Source organism: Lampetra fluviatilis, chromosome 21, assembly GCF_964198595.1.
Source record: "Lampetra fluviatilis chromosome 21, kcLamFluv1.1, whole genome shotgun sequence".
Lineage (NCBI taxonomy): Eukaryota > Metazoa > Chordata > Hyperoartia > Petromyzontiformes > Petromyzontidae > Lampetra > Lampetra fluviatilis.
In genome coordinates this window covers 12,760,471-12,787,017 of record NC_136295.1, presented here as the reverse complement: position 1 = coordinate 12,787,017, position 26,547 = coordinate 12,760,471, and the positions used below count along the sequence as shown (strand labels likewise).

General features: G+C 55.2%; 1 protein-coding gene across 2 annotated transcripts in view; it reads right to left on the bottom strand.

Annotated features, from left to right (window-relative positions):
• Window positions 1–6: 6 nt before the first annotated feature.
• LOC144938254 (electroneutral sodium bicarbonate exchanger 1-like) overlaps window positions 7–26,547 on the bottom strand; it is a 92,533-nt gene continuing 65,992 nt past the window's right edge. For both annotated transcript variants that reach the window (XM_078866108.1, XM_078866109.1), the window contains exons 6-25: window positions 25,056–25,244; window positions 24,352–24,467; window positions 23,532–23,689; window positions 23,301–23,388; window positions 22,553–22,699; window positions 22,084–22,211; window positions 21,130–21,304; window positions 19,942–20,075; window positions 18,993–19,238; window positions 18,155–18,260; window positions 17,098–17,259; window positions 15,765–15,878; window positions 14,502–14,663; window positions 13,621–13,872; window positions 12,806–12,874; window positions 12,409–12,582; window positions 11,082–11,219; window positions 10,712–10,812; window positions 9,813–9,914; window positions 7–4,004 (exon numbers count right to left, since the gene is read on the bottom strand). In XM_078866108.1, the coding sequence (XP_078722234.1) occupies window positions 3,929–4,004; window positions 9,813–9,914; window positions 10,712–10,812; window positions 11,082–11,219; window positions 12,409–12,582; window positions 12,806–12,874; window positions 13,621–13,872; window positions 14,502–14,663; window positions 15,765–15,878; window positions 17,098–17,259; window positions 18,155–18,260; window positions 18,993–19,238; window positions 19,942–20,075; window positions 21,130–21,304; window positions 22,084–22,211; window positions 22,553–22,699; window positions 23,301–23,388; window positions 23,532–23,689; window positions 24,352–24,467; window positions 25,056–25,244 (2,837 nt within the window). In that variant the 3' untranslated portion in view covers window positions 7–3,928. The remainder of the gene's footprint in view (window positions 4,005–9,812; window positions 9,915–10,711; window positions 10,813–11,081; window positions 11,220–12,408; window positions 12,583–12,805; window positions 12,875–13,620; window positions 13,873–14,501; window positions 14,664–15,764; window positions 15,879–17,097; window positions 17,260–18,154; window positions 18,261–18,992; window positions 19,239–19,941; window positions 20,076–21,129; window positions 21,305–22,083; window positions 22,212–22,552; window positions 22,700–23,300; window positions 23,389–23,531; window positions 23,690–24,351; window positions 24,468–25,055; window positions 25,245–26,547) is intronic.

Genomic DNA, 26,547 nt, shown 5'->3' with positions numbered 1-26,547 from the left:
CAGTCGTAAATTGTTCATCTTTATTTATCTAAAAAAAGAATATACGTTACATTGACCACGGAAATTCATTCATTGTAGCAGCGCTGTTGTTGTACCCGGGGGTGGCAGGTACAGCGAATAATGCGGGGAAAGGTCTTTGGCAGCACTGGGCCCAAAATCATTCTGCCGACAACTCTTGAACAACAACATTTTGGGCCCTGGACACAATTTGCCACAAGGGGACTCCTGGCAGACCTTTTATTTGTTTGAATCCCCCTGCAAAAAAAACACTCGACTCGCCATGCCCTGCCGCGTTCACAGTTCCATTCGCGACCGATGCACAATGCGACACACACGTGACTGGTACGCGATGCCGGTTGGGGAGGCACAGTCTGCCCTTGCATGCTCACAGATATTCATGCCCATAAAGCCGATCATTCGGAGTGAACATCAAAAAAGGCGCTCTCTGTATCTGTCTCTCACAATATCACGATCTCACATCCACACATTGGAGGCCTCGTCTTGGCGGCGGTAGCAGCAGCAGCAGCAGAAGTGATCGCCTCAAGTTAACGCTTCTCTTACGTATATTTTCGGGTTGCCCTACCGCGTGGTGTCTGTCCGGCACGATGTTTTGGCGTTTCGCTGCACATGACGGGAGCTTCTTTGGGATCTCAATTCAGTCCCCGAACTTAAAATGTTCGCTCCTGAAAAAAAAAGAATCTCCCCAAGTGCGTTGCAGTGAAACGTGCGACCTCGTGCCGAATAAATAATTTGCGGTACAACCCGAAAACGACAACATTCTCGTTTCAGTTCCTCAAGAACCCTGTTCCGTTCCTGAAAAAAAATAGCTTGCGGCACATGGGGGTTAATCGTCGGACATCGTGCCGAACAACGCGCGGTACGACCCGAGAACGCATCGGAGAGCTTCACAGCAGCGCCAACGAGAAAACCTAAGCCTGTTGTCACGTTGCCACCGTCAGCTGGAAGCAACTCGGGTACTGTAATTCGGTTGTTCGTCCACGCCGGTGTAAGCTGGGACAGGCATGCATCACCCCGGCCTGTGCCATCACACAGGAGGCAAGGTCAACACGGCAGCCTTGCGAGTGACCAGGGCGACATTCATCCAGACCGGGTACGATCATACTTAAGCACGACAGCGCGCATACTCTGTAGTGTTGTCGGGATGTGCCGTGTGGGGAAACCGTGGGGTCTTTCAATTCGTCTGCCTAGGACCACGCCCAGTGGTGTGAAATTTACAAGCTGGAACCAAATTGATTAAACCGCACTTGTCCTTCCTACGTGAATGGAAATAAAGGCGGGTTAGTGTAACGGAATTGATGAAACCACAGGTAAAACCTGGTTAGAAATAGCAATTTCTCAACGTTGAAAGAAGAATATTTTGCCACAACAGTTGAATTCAGCCGATTGATATTCCAGTATCTCGTTTGAAAGCGGTTATCGCTGCCACCCGGTGAAATAAGCGACGTTTAGGTTGCAAACATGCTGGCCAGGCCAAGCCAGGCTGGGTGGTGGGACAGGCGACCCATTCTCTCGCCACCAGGCAACCATTTATCTCATCAGGGCTCGTGTGGTGACTTATGCCACACCGCCAGACAGCTCGCTCGTACGGGCAAGATGCAGGGTTTAATATTTTCCACGTCGCTGGTTGAATGCAAGTAGGTGGGGCACGTGACCAGCAGCAGCTGGCAGCCGTCGCAAGCAGCGCACTGAATTTGCAGCGTGCTGCCCGATGCCGAAATATATTCCACCGACCCAGACTGACCGCGGCTGAGTTGATCCACGGGTAAGGAAGGGCACACGGATGAGAGTCGAGATAAACAGCATTCTCACAGTCAGCTGACGGTGGCGTACCCTTGAGCGCTGGCTGCAAAGCGAGCAGCACCGTGGCGGATTTTAAAACCTGCAAATTTCCAACGCGCAGTGGCCACACATTTCTGGTCGTGGTGATGTAGAGCGGGCGGATTATTCCCGAACAACTGTTTTTGTACAAATGCGCAGAAATCAATTGATGTGCTTTTTTCCCACTGGGTTCATGCATTTAAATATAAGCCGAGAAGAACTCAATCGTTCCCATATCCTAATACACAGCGTGCCCTCGAGATAACGTGGGCGGGCGGAGGGGGGGGGTGTACCGTGCCTCCCGCATATGACCGTGGCTCTTCGGTGGACCACCAAAACGTTTGGGGGGAAAAAAAAGTGGAACAATTTTTATTTTTAAATCGCATTCCTGGCGATCAAAAGGCACGCTGACTTTTGTTTTGAACCTCCGTCTCCACCCTGCATTGTGACGTCACGCGCCAGCGCAGCCCCCAGCATGGGGCTGCCCCACGCGCACAGTGACGGCTCTAGATTTGGGGGTTGTGCGTTCAGAATTGGTTTGGAACTTTCGGTGATTTCGGTCATGTTTTTTTTTCTTCGTGTAACTTTCTTTCATGCGATTTTTGTTGTAGTTTGTTCTAAAGTTAAACAATGTGAAAAACGATACGAGTTGTAAATGAGCCAATTTCTGGCGTTCGTGAAAATAACGAGGGCTTTGTAAAGGTGATGGATGTAACATTATTGGGGCATCTGCTCCTGAATTAACCCGGTACTTCGAGGACACACTGTGAATGAAATTGCGAATAACCCCAGACGTTAGAGTGGCTTGCCGGAAGGTCAGGGCATCAGCAAAGCCATTTCCGTTGGCCTACGAAAGCCTAAGGTCTCTCTCATCCTGGCGTGCCGACTGCGGGCTACATCATTTATTCATTGCAACGTGCCGGCACATCGTTTACCGTAAGCGCGTCCAGGAAGATTGCAGACTCAATATAACCCACCCAAGTTAAAGTCGACATTTAAAGCCATCCTCAGCTCTCGTCGAGGCCCGGTTCCACCTGCAATTTTTATTCTCACGAGCAGGCGCTATTGCTGGGAACCCCATCGGAGGCGAGGTGGGACACGTTACAAAATAAACATCGCTACCTCGAAGATAAAAAAAAAAACATCACACACAAAAAAATCAACAAGCCACTACGCAAGGGAGGGAGCCGTCTCGTAAATTGGACGACGTGTGTGAAAATAAATGCGGTGGAATGCTTGCGACGCGTTCGAGGCGTGATTGAGTTTGGCGGCAGACAGAGCACGTGCTTATGGTACAAGTGGAATGATCAACGATGAGCAACTGAAGGACAGCACGGCGATTCGAGGGGGTCAAATACGGCAACAAATACTGTGAAGCGACGCCAGCCGTCCGTAGAGACACATTAGTGGACTATCTAGGAGTTAACGTATCTTCTTTAGGAATACAATATCCTTCGTGTGAACAGAATATTAATAGGGGTGCAAACGATTCGCTCACCCCGCGATTCAGTGAATTGTCACGATTGGGGGTCGCAATTGCGATTGTCGTTTCTTTCTATACATTGCGGTTAATGTAGCGGCTCCTAGAGGCTGGAGGGGGCCCAATCCCATACGTTCACCATCCTAAGATCTAAACACCCTGTATTCTTCAACGGACGATTCGATGCGTGTATCGTTTATCTCTCACGCGTGCCGTCAGGTTGTGCCGCGTATCGTTCGGCACGATGTCCGACGTTTCGCTGCACGAGCCGGAGAATCTCCCGGCAACGCGTGGAGCGAATTTCCAGATATCGCGCCGAACAACACGCGGCGACAACCCCAACGGCGCACAGTGGCGCGGCACAACCGGGGACGAAGCTACGCGAGCGTCCTTCGTTTCTCTTGAGAATCACAACATTAGCCGACGGACCGATGCTCCACGATTACACCCCTATTTGTTGAACCAGATAAACGGGGGGAGAGAACAAGACGACGACCTCTGGGTCGCGACTATCGCCACGCGTGAAGCGGGCGCGTCGCGCTAGGCGCTGCCGCGCCAGGCGCTGCCGCGGCGGGTCGTGGCGGCAACGAGGGAGACGGCGCCTGCGCGTCACAAGCTCGTCTCCCGCTCCAGCCGCATGTAAAGCCACGCGCTACGCTTTCCGGTGGAGCTCGGCGGCTCGACGCTGTGGAGAGTAAACCGTGTTCAGACCAAACCAAACATTTGCCGCGTTAGCGATGTACAGGGAAACCTCAATGCAGCATTTTTTTTTTATTACGGGGGAACATCTGAACCAGATTTTTTGGGGGATTTGTGAATTCAGAATGTTATTCTTTATTCAGATTGGAGGAATCCGATGAGTTATGAATCTCTTTTTCACAGAAAGGTGCCCTTAAAGAAATGCAATTTTGATTGGTTGATTTATACATTTTCTGAATGGGGATTTTGTTTGAGTCTCTGCAAATGGCATTTTGCAATGTAATTCAACATGGATTTATAACAGCGTCTCAATGCAGCCGCATATCAAGACGCTGTAAAGGAACAGGGGGCAATCTGTATATCCTTCAGAGAGAGGCAGTAAGTCCGAGGTGGAAGAGATACAGATCTGGAACCTGAACTTGAACACGAGCCGGGAGTCGACGGCACGGATGGCTCGGGGGAGTTCCAGACAATGGGGGCAGCAAAAGAGAATGGGCGACCTCCCCCCGAGTTAAAGTTGGCTCTGGACCTGGGTTGATTTTTTAGATTCGTAATAACACAGAAAGCGCCAATGTTTTATCGAGGTTTCACTGTACAGTATACATCATGACAGACACGCAATTACATTGCACATAACAGCAACCGTTACAGCGGTGCTCAACGCGCAGCGCGCCAAGTCTCCTTGCTCCCTTGTGAACTGCCCTGTTCACTCAACACTCGTCCGCTTGTTGAAGCAGAGTGTTTTGGAAAATTGAGTCGCAAAGGTGATCATTACGACTTCCAAAAAACAGCAACACGCACAGTGCGCGAAACACACAGTTTCCAAACGAGGAAACTGCCGTTGCGGATGGCGTTGAGGGTGGCGGCCAAAATGTGCTATGAAAAGGACACGGAGAACATTCCACCCAAGAACTAACTGTTGACGTTATTTATTTTAATATAGATTTGAAGCTTTCGTGACTGCAGGAATCCATACTATTTGGTTCTTTCGGTAAAGTCACGTAGGTAGAAATAGAATAAAAAAAAATCACGACATTTCGATCGCAACACAAGCGGTCGTCATCAGGAAATTTTTTGTTTTATTTTATTTCTAACTACGTGACTTTACCGAAAGAACCAAAGAGTTATTTATTTTACCAGGTAAGGCCTCACTAAGCTATGCAGCTCTTTGTTCAGAAGCGACCTGGCTATCACGTGGAAATGTACAGCAGGCCAAATACTCGAAACGCGTGACGTTGATTCTAAATGCGGAGGGACGCGCCGGAGGACCTGGAGAAAGATCCACGCGACCACTTGGGAGAGAGACACTCAAACTCGAAATATACACCAGGCGTCGTCGGGAATGAATGAATGCGTCGCGCGCACGGCTACCGATGGCAAAGCGAGTGCGCCGGTGGAGTGCGAACACGCAGGCGTGTTCACGGTTACGCCGTACGGTTTCTCCCGGCGCGTCATCGGCTTTGTGCCGCGTGCAGTTCGGCACGGTCTCGGACGCGGAGCGAAACGTCGGACAACGTGCAGAACGACAAGACGGTACGTTAGGATTACCGGCACGCTGGGCGTGGGTAATGCCTGGCGCATGTTATTTAGAAGTCTCGATTGGGGCAAACTATGGATATCTCGTTCTCAAACCATTGTGACCGCCACCCATGGCCATCAAACAAACCCCATGAAAGACATGGCGTGAGGAGACATTCATCCAGCAGTGAATTGACAAAGGTCTGAACAATGGGCATGTCTATCATTGGCTAATATAATCGACAAAAAGCATGACAGAGGTTAAAGATGAACAAAAAATATGAAGAAGACAACAACATTGATTTGTGAGAATATTAAAATCAACAGCTACCAAAAAGCACGACAATAATATTTCAGAGTTATAATCATTTCATGTCAGGCCACGAAAGGGAATTTCCTTAGAACATTCAACACGTAAATATATCTTAAGTGCGTCTCCTGCTGCGTGTAAGTGCTTAACAATCAAGTTGCAGAGAAGGTGTCCACACTTCAGCGATTGCACACACGGTTATGACATCTCACACTCTAGTCACGACTCAGTTTTACGTCACGTGATACCTCTGTGAAAATAGATGCGTTTCTATCTCTCTCCACGCAGCGTGGGCACTGCGACGCGTCAAGTGCTATGCAGTATTCTATTTACGTTGTTTCTCACATTTAATTCAGCTCTACAGGAACAACTTTATTTATTTAAACTTTTTTTTTGTTATATATAATATACCTGAAGCAGTAAAATGCTATTGCCAAACGTTACAGGACACTCAGGTAAACATGCTCAAACGCAATACAAAACAAATCAACATCAGCCCCTTGCCAGGTTATCTCGATCGATGCGAGAGCGAGTCTTCTAAAACAACCCTTGTATGAAGGAGAATTCCCCTTCGAGGGGTCAAGCATGGGACTCTAGGCTGAGCGAGGGGGCCGCGGCCTTTGCGACGACGACCCCGGAGTGCCTCTAACGATGGTGCCGGGCCGAACGCTCGCGGCCGACCTCAGGCGCCGTTGGGTGAAACGCTCGAGCTCGTCAGCTGGAGCTCGCGCGGATTCGTCCACGCGTCTCGCTCGTCCAGTAGAGCCGCGGTGCTCAACCCTCCCGGAGAGGGGGATTTGACGGCACACGCGGACGCTGTGACAGAGAGCCGTTTTGTAAAACTGGGACGAAAACCAGGATTTAAAACGCATTTAGAGACGGCTAAGTGCGATGTCGTCGGGAACGTTCAGAATACCGGGCGAGGGGAAGGGGGTGTTAAACGCGGAAATGCTTTGAAATACAGACCCAGTTAGACTCCACGTTACGATCTACAAGAGAAAGGAACAGCGTTTAGTAACGGCAAGGAAATCAATCAGACATCAGAAGTACAAAAACACGATGCAAAGGGCGGGGGTCGGGAGGGGGGCAGGGGACGGAAGAGGGGGGGGGTGCGGGGGGGGTTGTGCGGACGTCGAGGCGACAGAGGCACGGAAGGGCCCGACGTGAGATAAGCGCGTGGCTCAAACCGGCCGATTTTGTCATTTTTGAGAGTGGGCTCAATCAACGCGTGCGCAGCGATTGCAGGTGCGCGGGGAGAATGGAATGTTAGAGACGGCGGCGATGTCCACGACGCTGCGCGCCTGGGCGGCTGCGGCTGGCGGAGGGCTCGGCGATCCGCGCGGGCGAGCCCCGTCCCGCGTCGTGGCGACCGGTGGGGCTGGCCCGTTTGATGTTCCCTATTCATGCGCTTACACGAAATCCGGGGGCACTCCCAGCCACTTGGGGCTCCCCTAAGCGCTTTTTTTATGCTTCGTTTGCGTAAAAAACTGGTAGCCGCCGCCGCCGTTCACAATCAACCGTCGCGGAGACGGCGGCGTGGGCCAGGTTCGTCTGCCAGGCGGCGCTTGAGAAGAGGGGCACCACGCCGTCCCGCACGCTCCGCCAGCCGCAGGGATTCGTTTAACCCGGAAGCTGTCCGGGGCAGAGCTCCTGAAAATATTTCCATGCCCACCCCCACCCCCACCACCCCCTCGGTACTCACCGCTGTCATGGGGGCGGGGGGGCACCTGGAACATATTCCATGAGAAGTGAAGCCCGGCTACCCGTCATTGCGCCGCGTTACATGTTTGGGTCTTAGAACCGGGTAAAAATCCAAAGTTGACTTCGTTAAGAAGCGTTGCAGAGTTCACGTCCTCTGGGAATGTTGCGTGACGTACAAAGTGATTTTTTTTTGCATCGACATAACCCAAACACGTCGCGCGCACGCCGATGAGAATGGACCGACGTCAGCGCGCGGTTACTTTCAGTCTCTCAAGCGGAATCGCGAGCAGCCTGCGGCAGTGGTGGTGCATTGTGGGGTTTGTAAACAGGGGTGACACGTACTGGAACACATGGGACTCGCTAACGGGCTCGCAGCACGAGCGTCGCGGGCCATCGATGCCAACCGGGGAGGGTTGGACAGTCGAGGGTGGTCGCAACGGTCGTGAGCTCTGTTGGCACCGAGCAGATCTGTGGATGTTTGCCGAGCTGAATGCTGTTATGAAACTGGCCGAAACTGCACAAAGCAAGCGTAGCCTGGGTGTGACGTAATCCCCCCTGTACGTGTACTTTAACTTTCGCTCCTAGCATTGCCTTCCTGCATTTGCTCATGGCCCAGTCCCCCTTGACGGATAACACTGCAGTACCTGGTTCCCACGAGCCGTAGAACTTGAGATTGAACTGGGGTTGCTGTCCCCCTCGTGTGTCAAATCTACACTATTGAACCAAACTAAAGTATTTTTTATTTTAGCAGGTAAGGCCCACTGAGCTCTGTAGCTCTTATTCAGAAGCGACCTGGCCACAAATGACAGCTCAACAAAGTGGCTTATCGCGTGGAAATTTTTAGCAGACAAATACTCTAAATGCATACTGTATTTCTAAATGTGGAGGGAAAAACCAGAGGACCCGGACAAAATCCCATGTGACCACGGGCAGAGAGACATGCAAACTTCAATATATACAGGCGTGAGGGTTGGGCTTGAACCCACGACCTCCTGCATACCAGGCGAGGTAGTTAACATCTCCTAGCCACCGTAAGCTTGGCCGTGAATGCGAGCTGCACTCAGATTTCCCACGGGGCCTCGATTTGAATTTCCCTCCGTAAGAATTTGGGCACTGAGAAAATGTCGCCAAACATGTTTCAAATATAATTTTAAAACATTGTAGGCAGCAGGAACATTGAATTTCTAATTTAACATTTAAAATAATTATTTTCTTTTGTCAGAAACATGGTCTTGAGCTTTCGCACGCAGGCATTCCCTGGCCAGCTTTCCCCCATTGCGGTGTTTCCAAATAAAGGCTGCCGTACTCGCCCCACACGCCGGAGCGGTGTCGCGTTCGCCGCTCGTTCCAGAGGTCCACGGGTTCGAGCTCAGCAGCTGCTGTGGTTCATGCCGCGGTGTTAATGCTGCGGTGTGAACCGCAAACGCGTATCAACCACAAACGCGTGCCGTCTGGAGATCCCGCGACGTCGTACGAGAGGGAGCAGGAGGCCCGTGTGCGCCGGCATCGTGGTGGGAATTTTGCCAATTTTTATAAAATCACTGGCCAATTACTCAATCGGTAAAAACACGCAATAGCTTCGCCTCGCACTGCAAAAACTACCGCAGACCGTAATCATCTCCGACACGAAGCGCCTTCGTGATAACCCCACCTTGCACGACGAGAGCGACACGGATGCCAAATGCACTCGTCGTTCGACTTGAACTGGGGGTTGCTTGCCAAAGCATGCAAACAACCGCTTGGAAACGGACTCGGGTTGCCTATCAGCTCAAGCTCCGGGAGAAATCAGGCCGACCTCGGGGTCAACTCGAGGTGGGCATCCCATGGGAAAGCAGTGTTTGTCCCAATGGGCTCTCACCCGGCTGTGTAAATGTTCATTTCGCGGGCGTCACGCCGGCCCAGGCAAGCTTGCTTTGTTTAGGTCCCGGTGTTCCAACACAGAGAACGGAAATGGGAAGAGCCTCTCTATGTGCCCTCAAGAAGGGGCCATTGCCCGAAACGTCACCTGTCATATACTCTTTCTTTTTGGGGCAGTGCAGTTGATAACAAATGTGTTGAGTCTGTTGTTATTTGTGCTTGTGCACCGCTGCCAACTCGGCAGCAGAATCACCAAATAATTCACAAATACCAGGCATGGCCCTGCACCCACCGGGACACCACCACACATGTACCACCACCACACATGTACCACCACCACACATGTACCACCACCACCACCACGGCCGCACCAGCCACAACGTGGTTTTCCAGCTCACGCAGCTCTACCTCTGGGAGGTTCCGGCCGGCTCTGAGTTCGTCGCCACGGATCTCCACACCGCCGACTTTGCCATCTCGTCCGAGATGTTTATGACGGAGGGGTCCTCGGGGCTGGGGGGGGGGGGGAAATGTGGGAGGGGAGTAAAATTAGCCGCTAAGTGTCGGCTGGCGGCCGTGCCGACACGGTGGCGGTGCCACTAATAGCGCCGTCAAATCCGTGAGCGTTGTATTTATTACTGCGCATACTTTCGCGGGGTAAATGCGGAATGGAAACAGCGTTCGCATTCTTCCCGAAGTGTGGCAAAAGGTCAGCGCAACGGAAATGTTAAAGTTTTAAAAAGGGTTTATTTATGTGATTGCAAACTTGAAAGCGTTTGCATAAACGATGCATCTTTTAAGAGTCATTGCCCAAAACGTTGGCCATTATATATTTTTCTTTTTTAATGCCAAATTAAGGCGTGGGTTTTACTCTGCAGACAGGGTCAGATTAACCCATAGGCTAGCAAGGCCTTAGGCCCTCAGATGTTGTAGGCCGTCTTTTAGGTCCGCATATTGCACGTTGAAGGGCGATGGGAGCGTGGCCATCAGAAAAGATTTTTTTCTTTTCCTGAATTAGGATGACAACATTTATGACTGTGCCACAGCTAGAGTGATTTATGTTTCATGAAGTTTAATGTACCTTGAGTCGACTAAATGAGATAATTTTGCATAGCTTAAATGTGTGATGACTTCAAGATCATTTTTGTTTGTTTGTTTAAAAACGTAATACATACTTAGGCCCTTACCTCCAATTAACCTTAGGCCCCTGATAAGATGAGTGATGCGGCTGCTGGTGTGTGGAGCGCTGTACACACCGGAGCGCGCGACGCGTCTCCGTGACAACGCGCCCGGCGTGCTCGTCGCGTTACCTCTGCTGAACGTTGAGGACTGGGACCTTGATGAGGTTGACCTCCTCCATGGGCACGTGAATGCTCTCCGATTCCGGACAATGCCGCATCCGCTCCGCCTCCTGGAACGCGAACGACAACAACGACAATAACAACAAAAATGACATCAACAATCACAACAATGACAACAACGACAACAACAACGAAAACGACCACAATAATGACAACAATGACAAGAATAATGACAACAACCACAACAATAACGACAACAATGACGACAACAACAACAACGAGGACAACGAGGACAACAACCGCGATCGGTGAATCGACGGACGCGCCGATTGAACCGCGCGGGCTGGGTGGGGGGCACGCAATGGAGGAAGACGCTCACCTCTTTCTGCTTCTCTTTCCTCTTTGCGTCGTCAATCTTCTTCTTTTTGCTCTCGGGCATGATGTCGTCCAGCCAGCTGAGCTCCCGCTTGGTGAAGCACAGGTCCATGAGCTTCCGCACAAACACGAGGGCCAGCACCTGTGGGGGACGGCAAGCCCATCGAAGAGCCGTGCACGGACCTCAAGGATCCCGCCAGCCTGTCCACCCGCCCGCTCGCCTGCCCGCTGCCACTGCCCATGCCCCGCTGCCCACGCTGCTGCCCACACGTGCGGCTTTGGGCCGCAAGCCGACACGGCCGGGTGCCGCCAGGTGCCGCGGTGGCTTGGAGATGTGAACTACCTCGCCTGGTATACAGGAGGTCGTGGTTTTTCCCTCCACATTTAGAATCAACATCACTCGTTTAGAGTATTCAGCCGCGAAAAATGTCCACGTTAAAAGCCACTTCGTTGAGCTCTCATTTATGGCCAGGTCGCTTCTTAAAAACAGCAATATAGCTCAGTGGGCCTTACCTGGTAAAATAAAAAAAAACTGTTTATAGTTTGATTTGGACTGTCCGAGTGAAACGCCGAGAGCCCGGCCGCTCCGGTCAGTCTGTCTGCGAGCTCCTCTCCTGGCGTGGTCGTAGGGAGTCGCGCGGACCAGAGCTAGTTGGGAAACGCCAGCATCTGGGCAGGAAGGTGGTGGCCCACTGGTGCCTCACAGCAACATGGGACCAGGGGTTTGACTTCCTACTCGGGCGCCTTTCTGCGTGGAGTTTGCGTGTTCTCTCTCTCCCGCTTGTTCTGCGCGTGGGTTTCCTCCGGGTTCTCTGGTTTCCTCCACAAGCCGAAAATAAAATTTAAAAACTACCTGCAAATAACTCCATTTGATTTACAAATGACAGCAACTTCGCCCCCTACTGTGAAAAACTTGGCAGGGCCCTCCTGAAAAATCATCTTAGCAGTGATAATAATAATGATGATGACTGGTGTGTGGTCGTGTGTGACTGACGAGTGAAGCTTCGAGAACTCTTCCAGCCCCGCCAATTCCCTCCGGTGTCCGCTCCAGATCCACGCTTTTCAACTCCGTCACTCACCACGGTCCGTCCACCTTTTCGTAAAATACTCGCGACATGTTCGCAAAGGGGAGCCCGATATTTCAGAAATTCCCGGAACACTTGGCTCCTAACGGGTCAGGGATATCAGTTGGGTTAACATTCCCTGGGCACGCTCGAGCACGCGGGCGCGCGGGGGCACGCGCGGGGGCACGCGCGGGGGCACGTGGGTACGTGCGTACCATCACGCAGGCGCGCGGGGGCACGCCCGGGGGCACGTGGGTACGCGCGTACCATCATGGGGAAGACGATGGCCGCGGGCGACACCTTGATCGCCCAGAGCAGCACGAGGCAGGTGAGCTGCACGACGGTGAACAGGTGCACCTTGCGCAGCGGCACGTGGCGCAGGTAGATGAAGTCCGGCTGGTGCTTGGCGGGCATGCCGAACAGCTTCAGCCGGTCGAAGAACTGCGGGCGGAGAGCGCCAGCGAGCGTGGGCGTCATCGCGAGCGAGCGTGGGCCGAAGCGACAGGACGCGGCGCCGCGCAATCGAACAGAGGGTCAAAGTTCGTTGCGATCGTGTCTATAGCTGCATCAGAGCGATATAACACAAGGCGCGGCGGAAGTGCGCCCAACGGGGATCAAGTCGATGGCGATGGCGCCGCGTGCCGAGGTGCCCGTGCCCACCCACCTGGATGCCTTTGAGCGAGGAGGCGCCCATGTAGAGGAACACTCCGTACAGCACCGGCATCGGGATGAACTGTGGCCACACAAAACGAGCGCGTGTCACGGGCGGAGTTCTCTGCAAGGTTACTACTCATCATCATTATTATTGTTGTTGTTTTTGCTACTGTGGTTGTTTAACCAGGAAAGCCTCACTGAGTCTCAAGATAATTTTTCAGGAGGTTCCTGCCAAATTTTTCACAGTAGGGGGGCGATGTTGTGGCTGCTGCTGTGTGATTTGCAAGATATTTTTCAGTATTGTGATGTTTTGGGCCAATACCAATATTGTATCTATGGGAGAATACCGGAGATTAAACCCTTGCAATAAGCATAAACCATCACGCAAACTCCGGCGGTCATCCTCGCAGCGGCTTCTGGCTGCTGGCCATCGAACAGAGACGGCGGTGGTCACCGCATCGCGCGGCGCTCTCAGATGCACTTCTGCGGCCGTCTGGAACGCTCTTCCTTACGACATTAGGAAGCCACTGGAGCCATGCACTTTTAAATCATCCAGATTGAAAACTAATTTCTTTCGAACTGCATTTCGTGTATCGTTTATTTTCCTTCCCCGCACCACGATTAGCACTGTTGGCTACATGCGGCACGAAAGAAGTTCAACATGCACACAACAGGGAGAGAGAGAGAGAGAGACAGAATGCAAAAACTCCACGTGCAGAAAGGTGCCCGAGTCGGGAACCAAACCCGAGCCCAATCTGGTGCCACGAGGGGTGCTGCCACCCTGCCGCATCTCCTCCCCACCTCCCCCCCACCCACCGCCCCCACCTGGAGCACTGTAGTCATGAAGACGGAGCAGCCCATGAGCAGGAAGATCATGAGCCCCGTGAAGCGCTGCTCGCGGATGCCCAGGAATTTGGGCTGCTCGCCGGGCGCGGAGCACTCCGACTCGAGCTTGAGGCTGTTGACGTGCGAGATGGAGAGCACCGTGGCCGCCACGAACCACGGCAGCCCCATGATGGAGCACACCCCCAGCATCAGCGCCACGCACAGCAGGTCCAGGTGGTAGCCGCAGCCCTTCTGTGAACGCGCACGCACGGACGGACGCGCGTACAGAATGCCCGTAACGGACGCGCGTACAGACACGCCCACGCACGCACAGACAGGTCCACCCACGCACAGACGTGCCCACGCATGCACAGACGTGCTCACGCACGCACAGAAGTGAGTACAGACATGCTCACGCACTTAAAGACGCACGTACAGACGCACGCACCGGCACGCACCCTAGCTCATGAGCTCATGAGCGAGGGTAGAGAGTGCGAGTGCACGAGCTAACGGGGGGAGCCACGAGCACTCGGCAGGGGTGACAGCGTCCGTGCGAGAACGTCCGACGCCGCGCTATTTAAGGAGCACCTCTTCACCAGAGAGAAAGGAGGACAAATGATCACTTGCCAAAAAAACCCTCTATTATGGATGATATTGGTCGTGGAAGCCTACGTGCTAAACTGACTTCCCTCCGGCTTTACAGAATTCCTAATCAGTTGCCCTGACTCCGCTCCGGTAAAACGGCCACTGCGTGGTTTACATATCGACGATTTCTCGACGTCGCCAAAGGGATTGGTAGCTGCCTGCGGAGACCGTGGCCAACGACAACAACGGCGATGACGACGTTGCACGCTCGGCGTTCCCGGTGCGAGCGCGCTCACGTTGAGCTTGTGCTCCTTGCGGTTGATGATGACGGAGGTGATCTGCTGGTCCATGAAGATGAGAATGGTGCAGAGGAGCGCGGGGATGGCGCCCGCCAGGAGCGTCCACCACGGGTTCGTCCCGATGGGATCCACTAACCAGCCGCGGTCGTCGCGCGTCGGCTGGGAGAACAAGTAAACAACATAACAAGTAAACAACATAACAAGTAAACAACAACAGAGCAAGCAAACAACAACAACAGCAGCAATGATAACAGCAACTTGGCCCAGTGGGAGCGCGCTCGCCTCTCGATGCAGAGGGTCGCGCTTCAAATCCGGCAGGCTGCCCTGGGTAATACTGCGGGCGCACGAACCATAAAATACTACACGCCGCCCAGTTGCACAGCGGACGATAAACATCCCGGGACGTCATCGAAAAGAGCAGGCCGGTGTGTGCCGGCGTCCCGGTACAAATTGATTAAACTTGAAAATTACAAATTACTCGATTTGGGATCGATTTGGGATCGAGTAATTTGACCTCGCAGATCTCGTCAAGGAGCATAAACCTTCACACGAACTCCGGTCATCCTCGCAGCGGCACTTGGCTGGCCATCGAACAAAGGCAGTCACCACATTGCGCACTTTCAGATGCGCTGCTGCAGCTGTCTGGAACGCTCTTCCTTCCAATATTAGGAAGCCACTGGAGCTATGCACTTTTAAATCATCCAGATTGAAAACGAATTTCTTAAGAATAAATGTTTGTATTTGGTTTGTGGTCCTTCCCCCGGACCTCCGATTAGCACGGTTGGCTACGTACGGTGCAATCCAAGTCCAACATACGTACTCGTAGCAGCAACGGCACCCCCCCCCCTACTCTGAAACTGCGGCAGTGTCTGAAACACAGCGGCGCCTTCGCCATAGCCCTGCGCTATAAGAATGGCGCGTATACCCAACGTACTAAGTTGTTTATAATTATAATTACTGCTACTACTACGAGATCAACTACCACAATAACTGCCATTAGCCACTAACTGGTGGCGACATCAAAATGGCACTCACGCCAGGCGCGCTTTGAAACAGGGTTGTGAATTTCAGTTGTTGTTGTCCATTATCAATAAACTCGTGCAAAAAAATACCAATAAGAACATCGGTGGCAGTATCGACACATCCCACAAGAGCGATAAAATATCACACCCCTGTGTGATGTTCGTAGTGAGCGCAACGGGGATGGGAGCGGAGTGGAGGGGAGGGGAGCGGAGTGGAGGGGAGCGGAGGGCGCCTCACCTTGAAGACGCTGGGGACCTGCAGCTTGGGAGACGGAATGCCGAGCGCGTAGTCCACGAGCACCATGGTGAGAATGGTGAGGAAGACGGCAAAGTCACTCACGATGGCTCGCACCTGGACACAGGGAGTGTGGGGGAGACACGGTGAGGGTACAGGGGTCACGCGGAGCTCGCTCGGTCAGGGTTCAGGGGTCACGCGGAGCTCGCTCGGTGAGGGTTCAGGGGTCACGCGGAGCTCGCTCGGTGAGGGTTTAGGGGTCACGCGGAGCTCGCTCGGTGAGGGTACAGGGGTCACGCGGAGCTCGCTCGGTGAGGGTTCAGGGGTCATGCGGAGCTCGCTCGGTGAGGGTTCAGGGGTCATGCGGAGCTCGCTCGGTGAGGGTTCAGGGGTCATGCGGAGCTCGCTCGGTGAGGGTTCAGGGGTCATGCGGAGCTCGCTCGGTGAGGGTTCAGGGGTCATGCGGAGCTCGCTCGGTGAGGGTTCAGGGGTCATGCGGAGCTCGCTCGGTGAGGGTTCAGGGGTCACGCGGAGCTCGCATGGTGAGGGTTCAGGGGTCACGCGGAGCTCGCTTGGTGAGGGTTCAGGGGTCACGCGGAGCTCGCTCGGTGAGGGTTCAGGGGTCACATCACTCGGCGGGGGCCTTCCGCCACTTAGTGGGCAACCGGTGTCCGTTCGGGCCACATCTCGGAACAAACTCAAGACCATAATGTTCACCATCCCGTTTGGAAAATGACAAACGACAACAATGATTATTATTGCTGTTTAACAATATAAACTTATTTTGCCCCCTTCGAAATATATCTGTGTGCGTGCCCTAAGTATTATTATGTCACTAGGGCCATAAGCTATGTGAAGCTCTCGAGGCCCCATCGAGGAACGCCTGTATATTTTTGTCATATCGGAACGAAAATTACAATTTTGGGGAATATTTTTTCCCTATGTTGTTTATTTTTCAACCGATTATATATCTGACCCTGGGCACGCCACTGTGGCTAGGAGATGTTAACTCCCTCGCCTGGTCTGCAGGAGGTCGTGGGTTCGATCCCAACACTGACGCCTGCTGCATATTTGGAGTTTGCGTGTCTCTCTCCCCATGATTGCGTGGATTTTTCCTCCGGGTCCTCCGGTTTTTCCCTTCACATTTAGAAACGACGCGTTCAGAGTGTTTGGCTGCTACACATTTGCGCGTGCTAAGCCACTTGGTTGAGCTATAATTTGTCAAATCCAGGTCGCTACTGCAAAAGAGCTACATTGGGGGCCTTATCCGGTCAAAGTAATTTTTTTTTTAGTTTACTGGGCCCCGAGCGGCGGGGCGCTGCTCCAGCGTGCGTACCCTGGTGGGGAAGTAGCGCATGGTCTTGAAGTCCTTGAGGAAGGCCGAGAGGAAGAAGGTGCAGAAGAAGAGGATGACCGACCAGAAGAGGACGTCCGGAACATAGGGGCCCTCATGGCCGCAGGCCCGCCCCGAAAACTCGCCGTGAAACAACGAGCACTCCTGTGGCACGGCCCGGCACAGGGAGGGGGAGGCCACAGTCACGGCAGGCGCCGCAGTCAGGGGCGGCAGGCTGCGGCCTGCGCTCACTGTAACCGCAGCAGTCGCGGCAATGACTCGCTGAGGTTCGAGACTCTGTTTCAGGAGGGTCCCGCCAAGTTTTCGGAGGTGATGCTGCTGCTGCTGCTGTTGTGTGTGATTCCTGACTGTGTAGTTTGGAGGTAGTTTGTCAGCGTTGGGATGTTTTGGCCAATACCAGTCACAGTATGTGTGTGTTTTTTAGATTTTGGAGCAAACCAGAGAAGCCGGATGAAACCTATGCAGAACAGGGGGAGACGTACGAACGCTACGTAGGAAGGTGCCCAGGTTGGGAATCGAACCCAGGCGCTTCACAAGTGCTACTGCTGCTCTGCCCTTCTGCCCCATGTGCCTGCACACCTCCCTCCTGATCTTTTATCACTTCATCCTCTGCCTGTGACTGCCTGCAGTCACAGGCAGAGAGATGGCGTCGTGCTTGGGGGATGCGTTTCCTTCAGCAGTGGCTATCGATCATGGCCAGATGTTATTTCCCTCGTCTGGTGCGCACGAGGTCGTGGGTTCGATCCCGACCCCGACACCTGCCGTATTTGGAGTGTGTGTGTCTCTCTCCCCGTGTTGTGTCCCTCCACATTTGTAATCAACGTGCGTTTAGAGCATTTGGCTGATATAAATGTCCACACGATATGCCACTTCGTCAAGCAATTATTTGTGGCCAGGTTGCTTCTGAAAAAGAGCTAAAGAGTTGAGTGGGCCCTTACCTGGTACAATAAAACATTGTTTAGATTAGTTTTAGTATAATGACGATGACGGTGATGCTGCTGCTGCTGCTGTGAATGCGGGGCGAGGTGGCGCCACTCACAGTCACGCTGAGGTTGCCCCAGGGGATGGTGGCGGCCGTGAGGTTCTGACGGCTCCAGAGCTGCAGCGTGCCGTTCTCCGGGTTCACGGGGGCCGTGCACGAGCACCTGGCCACACAGCCGCGGGTCACCGATGATGCCGCGTCGAGCCTCAACCTGGCTACCGTCTACAGCAGCATTTTTGACTCATAATCAGAGGGGTAGGGGCGATGTTCGCCGATGAGACGTCATCAATGTGAGAGCCGCCACAATTTTGAAACCATTGGGGTTTGCCAGCACGAGGATGATGATGGGGGTGGGGGGGGGGGTGTGTTTTCACACGTGTGTATTGTCGGGAGCCACACGTCAGAGGTCGCCACTGGCCCGCGGTCCTTGCAATCAAGAACACTGCTCCACACGGACGGCGAGGGCCGGCGGGCGGGTGGGCGGGTTGTTCCCGGGGTGACCGGTTCAGAGCACCACGCTCGGTCCATGGATGCGGACCAAGCACCACGTGTCACAAAGTTTTATAAATGTCCGGCGTCACGAGCCCAGCGGAGCGAACGACGCGTCGGCTCCTCACGCGGCACGCGGCAAATCGTGGAGCGGCAGTCACTGACAGCGACATCCAGTGGCGCTCTGAGGTGCGGCAATGCCCGCCCGGGGTGAAATACGAAACCCTCCCCACCCCGCACGACAAATAATGCGGCGTCGTCACCACTCCACCTCGCTCCACCCCACCCCACTCCACCCCACTCCACCCCACCCCACTCCACCCCACCCCACTCCACCCCACCCCACTCCACCCCACCCCACCCCACTCCACTCCACCCCTCTGTGCCCTGCCTCGGCGCGGCTCACCTGTAGTTGGTGAGGTGGTCGAGGGAGTTGTGCGCGTTCACGGGGTACGTCTCGCCCAGGTGCACGAGCTTCTCCAGCGCCTCGTAGATGAAGATGATGCAGATGAGCGCGGCGAAGGCCTCCTCGGTGAAGCGCGTGATGTAGCACACGAGCGAGCTGGCGTCCGTGGCCACGAGCAGCAGGCAGTAGAAGGCCGTCCACAGGCCGATGCACGCGCGCAGCGACAGGTACGAGAGGCCGTAGTCCCTGCGCAACCCACGGGGCGGGTCGCTCGCTCAACTCGCCCGCCCGCCCGCTTACCTCCGTGCTCAGCCGCTCGCAAATCCTCTCGTCCGCTCGCTCGATCGCTCGTTCACACTCACGCTCATCTGCTCGCTCACTCACGGACTCACTCACAAACTTACCAACTCGTCAATCTGCCTGCTCACAACCTCGTTCGCTCAATCACAGACTCTGTGACTCTCTCGCGAGGTCATCCACCCGCTCGCTCACTCACCAGCTCACAACCCCCACTCATCCACTCTCTTGCACATTCTCCCACCCTCTCGCTCGCTCACACACCAGTTCCATCACACTTCTAGGCGGGGGAGAACATTCTTATCAAACATGACGGTGTGGGATCTACTGGATAAAAACCACACTGGCACACATCCATCCATGTTAGGATGGTGGTGCAGTTATCAAACGCGATGCGAGTGTGGTGCAGTGCTAGTGCGGTCCGAGTGCTTTGCTAATGCGGTGAACTGTGCGAGTGCGGTGCTAATGCGGTGTCAGTGTGGTGTGAGTGTGGTACGAACGCGAGTGCGGTGCGAATGAGGGTGCGAGTGAGGGTGCGAGTGAGGGGCGGTGAGAGTGAGGGTGTTAGTGCGGTGTTAGTGCGGCACTAGTGCGGTGCGAGTGAGGGGCGGTGAGAGTGCAGTGCAGTGCTAGTGCGGTGCAGCCCTCGCACTTGCAGAACTTGCAGAGGATCTTCTCGAAGACGAGCACGGGCCCCGTGCTGCCCAGGATGGTGAGCGGCTGTCCCGCGAACAGCGAGTAGATGATGCCCGTCATGGACGCCCCCAGCAGTGACTCGATGGCGCTCTGACAACAACAGCCGGGAGTTGTGGGAAGACTTAGAGGTGTTCCCAGCACAGCAGCCGCCTCGTCAACAACAAGAGGGTGGTCCTGGGAAATCCGGCACGGGTGGCAACCCTCCACGTGTTGCAGCACGCAGCTGCGCTCACAAAAAGATAAAGATCCCCCAAATAGCCTTAACGTACTTTTAGGGGCAAGTGCTGTTAGCGAGCACCCATAAAGGCCGGCACGGCACACGAGGGGGTGGGTGGCCAGCACCACGCCCGGCCGCCTTTGTCTCCCCAGTGGCGATGTTTACACACCGCACCAGGTACTCATTTGAGGCTGAGTCGACCTAGGGGAGGCCCAGGGCCGGTTCAAATAATCGTCACTGGTGTTCGCCGTGAGCGGGAATCGAACTCGGGTCACCCGGTTCGTAGCATGGCGCGCTAACCGCTACACTACACGCGTGTGTACGTACACACGCGTGTGTACGTACACACGCGTGTGCTCTCTCACACACACACCACAGTGTTGTTTGTCACTGCAAGAGGCCCTTGTGGTGCCAGGCGAGTCGGAGCGGAGCGCTGCTGCAAGCGCTCCCCACCAGTCCGCAGTGCAGGCGCCCAGGGGGCCGGCCCAGCGGCAGAGTGAGCAGCTCGCGATCTGAAGGTTCCGAGGTCAAATCCTGGTGGGCTCGTTGGTGGGGGAGGGGGGGTGGTTGGCTCGGCCCATCAGCATCCCTTACGGATCAATAAAGCGAGTACCACTTTGTGAGGAAGTAAACACGGGTTGTCCTCTGGATAAACTCACCCCCACCATAGCAACATGGAATTTCCACCACTGGCTCTGCAGGGTTGTAAACAGGGGGGATGACCACCGACTCCTCAATGCTCACTGGAGGAGGCATTCACTTTCACCCGAGTACTCGACTCGTGCAGTGAAGATGCGACCCCGCGGAGAGACGCTGACAAATCGTTTGCCAGCCAGGATGGCCCACCGGGGCGGTCCCCAAGGGGCGTCCCCATGGGCCGACACGGAGGGGCGGGGGGGTGAGCATATTCCCCGGCGCTGGACTCACGATGCGGCCCTCGGTGGCCTCCCCGAGGAGGCCTCCGAAGGTGATGACGGGCGACATGCAGGCGCAGTAGAGGAAGAGGAAGGAGGCGAGGCACTGCAGGCTGAGCGCGTCGCGGAAGTCACTCAGGTACCAGGGCAGCTTGCGCTTGAGGTCCAGTATGAGCCCCCCAAACAAGCTGCGGCAGAGACGGGGACACCCACCTCAAGAGGAGCGTCGCTCTCGCTGGCAACGCGCAACTTCAATGGATCAATGGCCCTCGTACACTGGCGGTGGATCGATGGGCTCAGTGGGGGTCGGCATCCCGCGCGATGCCACCTCGGCCCGTCACGTGGGCCCCCCGTGTTTCTCTCGAACATAAAAAGACCCGGGTTCATTTCCCGGCGAGTGAGATCGCTCCTTGGTGACCCGACTAGCCCCGTCAGGCGCGGAGCTCACAGCCCCGTGGAGAGGAACCACGCTGCCCGGCGCTGGTGGCCCAGTGGGGGTTGAGTGGATCACACACGCATACACTCGCACACACACACTCGCACACACACACGCTCGCACACACACTCGCACACGCGCACACGCGCACACGCGCACACACTCTCGCACACACACACTCGCGCACACACTCGCGCACACTCGTGAAACTCCCAAACCCGCTGGGCTGCGAAGTCGCCATCTCCTGGCCCGCCAGGTTGCGACGGCAGTACAGCAAGTGGGTTAATTCCCATCTGTTATTCCATCCAATAATCAGTTTCCTATCTGGATCCCGCACGTGAGTTGGTCAAACATCCCAGTGTAGGGCCACAGAGCTTGAGCCAAATGCTGACGCCGATTGTGGCCGCTTTCACGCTCCACTACGGTTTCCGACGCCGCTGAACCATTCTCGTCTCTCTCCGTTTCCCCACGAGTGAACGGCCGCTGTGGGCGTTACCAATTTGTGATCGTCTGGGATTGCGAGCGACTCACCGTCCGGTCCTAATGAGCTCGGGACCCACCCCGTGGCCGGGCTGCCCCCCGAGACCCTCCGACTCCGCTCCTCCGTTGCCGCCCTCCGCCGCGTTGCCGTTGGGGAGCGGAGGGTTCTTGCGCTTGTCCTGCACCAGCGCACGCCCCGCACGTCACTTGCCCCGCCCGTCACTCGCCCCGCACGTCACTCTCGCCTCGAGATGCGGTTGCCTTCTGGCAGAGTAACGTGCACTGCTAGGCCAGTGCTGTGCAGGGACAGCTGCCATGGGGGGGTCCCCTAGGCTAAACCACAGCTGGGCATTGGAATGATTGAGGGGAGGTCTGATGTAAATCCTTATAAAAATTCACATCGCAATGTTCACAACACGCTATCCTGCTACGGTGGGTAGAATTAGCACGCCCGGTATTCATTCCCTTCATCAACCATCGGCTGGGATTTGAACTTCAGGGAGGGGGGGGGGGGGCTCACCTGGGAGGGCACGTTCTTGGGGGGCTCGATGCGGATGGAGGGGTCCCATTCCCCGGGGGGCAGCACCGTGACCTGGTCGAGGAACTCGTCGATGCCGGCCAGCAGGTCCTTGCGATCCTTGGCCTTGTAGGCCACGTCGTGGAACACCTGCCAGGGGTCACGGTGGGGTCAGCCTCGGCGGCGCGGGCGGCCGAGGGACCGATGCGGCAGCCGCGGCGTTCGGCGCGAGCGGCCGCCCCGCACTGATCGGCGCGGTGAAGTATGGCCGAGTGAACCCTTCGATCGGCACGGCAAGCGGGGCCAAGCCACGACGCCCGGAGCAGTCGCATTGGGCTCCGAATTAGTAAGCTCGTCCATCGAATCTGTCCGTCAAAAAAAAGCCATCCACTCTGCCAGGATTGCTATTTAATTCACTTGGTTTCACTGAATTCCAGCCAAATGAAGTGAATAATTGAATGCGACGGGGTTTTTGTTGTTTGTTTCACTGCTCACAGGGCTGAGAGCACGAACCGCCGTGGACTGGACAAGCCGGTGAAAACCGCCGCGACCACCAAAGCACGCTCGCGCGTCTCCGCTTCACGTCGCCAACAACGACGCAAACCAAAAAGCCCCGGTGAGCACTCCGACAGTCAGACAGCCCGGTCACGGTGGAGTTTGCGGTTCGCGGCGAGAACAGGAGGCAAAACTCGGGATGATCCTCTCAACCGCGACGACGGACGACGCGGTGGCCGCCGGCGCCACGACGCACCTCGTCGGACATGAGCGTGGCGATGGAGCGGCCGATCTCGTGGTACTGCTGCGCCTTGCCGGAGGGGCCGAGCAGGATGAAGAGGAACCTGGGGGGCAAGGAATGGGGGGGGGGGGGGCGCGACGGTGCCCCCCAGGAGAGACCGCCGGGCGTTTGGTTTTCAATTGTTTTGTTTTTGCGCTCTGATGCGGCGTGACGTGCGGTGGGAGTCTCGGCACGGCGCTCGCTCACCGCGTCGGGATGGGCACTTCGGTGAGGCCGGTGAGCACCACGGCCGGTGAGAGGCGCACGAAGGCGATGATGGGCCGGTCCAGAAAGTCCACCTCGCCCACCAGGACGTTGGAGGCCTCGGCGCCCGGCGGGATCTTGCGCATGAAGTTCAGGTCGACCTGACCCCGGGAGAGAAGCCCGGTTCACGCACGGGCTCAGCGTGGCGCGGGGGGGTCAGCCTGACTCGTGGGGGTCAGCGTGACCCACGCGGGGTTCAGCGCGACCCACGCAAGGTCAGCGTGACCCACACGGGGGTCAGCGTGACCCACGCGGGGGTCAGCGCGACCCACGCGAGGTCAGCGCAGCGCACGCTCTTCCCGCACGCCCCGGGTGATGGCGACTCTGCCCGCAAGCCCGTCTGTCCGCCCGCCTGCAGGCCGGCTCGCCAGGAGATGGCAGCACAGCTGAGTGGAGGCATCATCTCCTCCTGCTCCGATCATCGCGGAGGGACGCGCTTGCCGTCTCTGACACGAACCCCGAACGGGCTGTGCCATTCAACGAACCGTGAAGATGATGACGTCACGCAATTATCATGCCATCAATTACTGCCGACAGCACTTTACAAAGCGTTTGTTTGCATTATGAGTAATAGCGACCTTATTAATTATTATGGAATTTGTCATCACAGGGCGGGGGGGGGGAATAGATAATCACGACACGCGACGATACGCGGTTCGTGAAAAAGCTCCCTGCACGTGGAGTGAAACGTCGGTCGTCGTGCCCGGCAGCAAACGTGGCGTGGCGCAATGCATGTTGGGGGCGGCAGCACCACCAGCAGCACCTTGCTGTTCTCGCGGCTGGTGCCCGCCGGCCCTGCTGCGGAGGTAGCCGCGGTGCCGTTCTTTGGGACGCCGTCCAGCTGGGGCAGGGCCAGGTGCTGCGTTGTGGCCGGCCCCGCTAGAGAGAGGGGAGCGGAGAGAGAGGGGAAGAGGCACGAGGGACAGTGGGGATGGGAGAGAGTAAGAACAGCGGGTAAGACGCCATCGAACAAAGACAAAGATCCCCCGTATAGACTTAACAGACTGTTCGGGCAAGTGCTGTTAGCGAGCACCTATGATGCCCGGCACGGCACACGAGGGGGTAAGTGACCAGCCCAGGACAGGTTCAGATAATCGTCACTTGTAATGGCTATAAGCAGGATTCGAACTCGGGTCACCGGATTCGGAACACAGCGTGCTAACCGCTACACTACCGCTCACCATTACACTGACATACACACACTGACACACACACTGACAACCACTGAAACACAAGGACACAGACACATAATGACACAGACACACAAAAACACAGACACAATGACACAGACACACACACTGACACAGACACACACTGACACACACAGACACACAAACACACTGACACACACTGACACTGACACACAATGACACAGAAACACACTGACAAAGACACACACTGACACAGTCACACACTGACACACAATGACACAGACACACACACACCGCGCCCCCCCCCTCCGCGTACCGACTTTGTCCTGCAGGTGGGGGTCCGAGTGGCGCTTGCCGATGTCGGCGAAGGAGCGCACGATGGGGATTCGGTCGCTCAGCTTCTTCTCGTTCTGGTGGTGGTGGCGCCGCAGCAGCGCCTCGCGCACCTTCTCGCGTGCCGCCTCGCCCAGCTGCGCCGTCGAGATCTGCTCGTCCAGCACGAAGTCTGTGCGCGACAGACGGGACGGGCGCTCTTCCTTGCCATTTAAATGTTTACTACGCACCGCACCGGCTACTCATGTAAGGCCGAGTCGGCCTAGCGGAGGAGGCCCAGGACCGGTTCAGATAATTCGTCACCGGTGTTGGTGGCCGTGAGCGGGAATCGAACCCGCGTCGCCGGGTTCGTAGTTTTTTTCAGCTTTTTCATTTATTAGGTATAGCCCTGTGAGCCATTCGGCTCTTGAATCGGGTGCAACCGCAACAAGAAAAACACAAAAACATGAACAAGAAAACATCTTAAAGTGACTATGTGCAAACAGAAAAATCCAGGAAAAAACTGCAAAGTCTTCCAGGAACAAAAAAGCACCGTACACCAACGCTGCGTGCAAAAATCCCAGTGGGATGCAAGTCAAACAACAACAACAACCACAAGCAAACTTAGATTAAAGCCATCATTATAGCTTCGTACTACAACAAACAAACATGGCCAAACCAAAAAACTTTTCGAAATCACCAAAGTAAAGCCATAAGCAATGTAACAGTGATCATAGGAACTGTGACCGACATTTCACAATAAACTTTATTTCCGTCAAATTCTCATTGCCCCGACGACTGCTCTATGTGTCTAGAGTTTTAGAGTCGGGAAGGGTTTTACAAATTGGGCAAGAAATGTGGGAAGCGTGCGGGAGACGCAGGAGGTGGCGGAGGGGGGGGGGGGGGTCGGTGCCCCAAGCGAGCGCCAGCTGGAACGGGCGACGCTCCAAGCCGGGCACGGAGGCTCCCATTTAGAATCCGTCCGCGATGGACGATCCCGTGGTGCATACGAATTGTCTAAATTGAAAACTCATTTCTTTAGAAGCGTTTTTGTGTTTAGTGTCGCCCTCCCCCCCGCACCTCCGATTAGCACGGTTGGCTACGTATGCTGCGAAAGAAGTTCAACGTACAGGACTTACATACACGCGGCACCCGCTGTGTTGATTTGCAAGTGGCGACTGAAGGGCGGTGTTGGCGTAGGTGACAGGAACATGGAGACGTTTGCTCCGAATGCATTTGGCCGCTTTTTTTTATGGAGCGCATGGCGTCTGTGCGCGTGCGTCTGTGCGCGCGTTGTAGGAAAGGTAAAGAAAGCAGTGCGGCCGTCACGTGCTGTTGTGTTTGCTTGTTTGTTTTTGCGCGATTGTGCACGCATGCGCGCGCCCGCAGGTGAGCTAACATTTGAGAGAGAGAGCGATAGAAAGATGGAGAAAGAGAGACTCCGCTCCCAGTTTATGTAAACTGGCAGGTACATCAACAAGGCGTTGGACAATGCT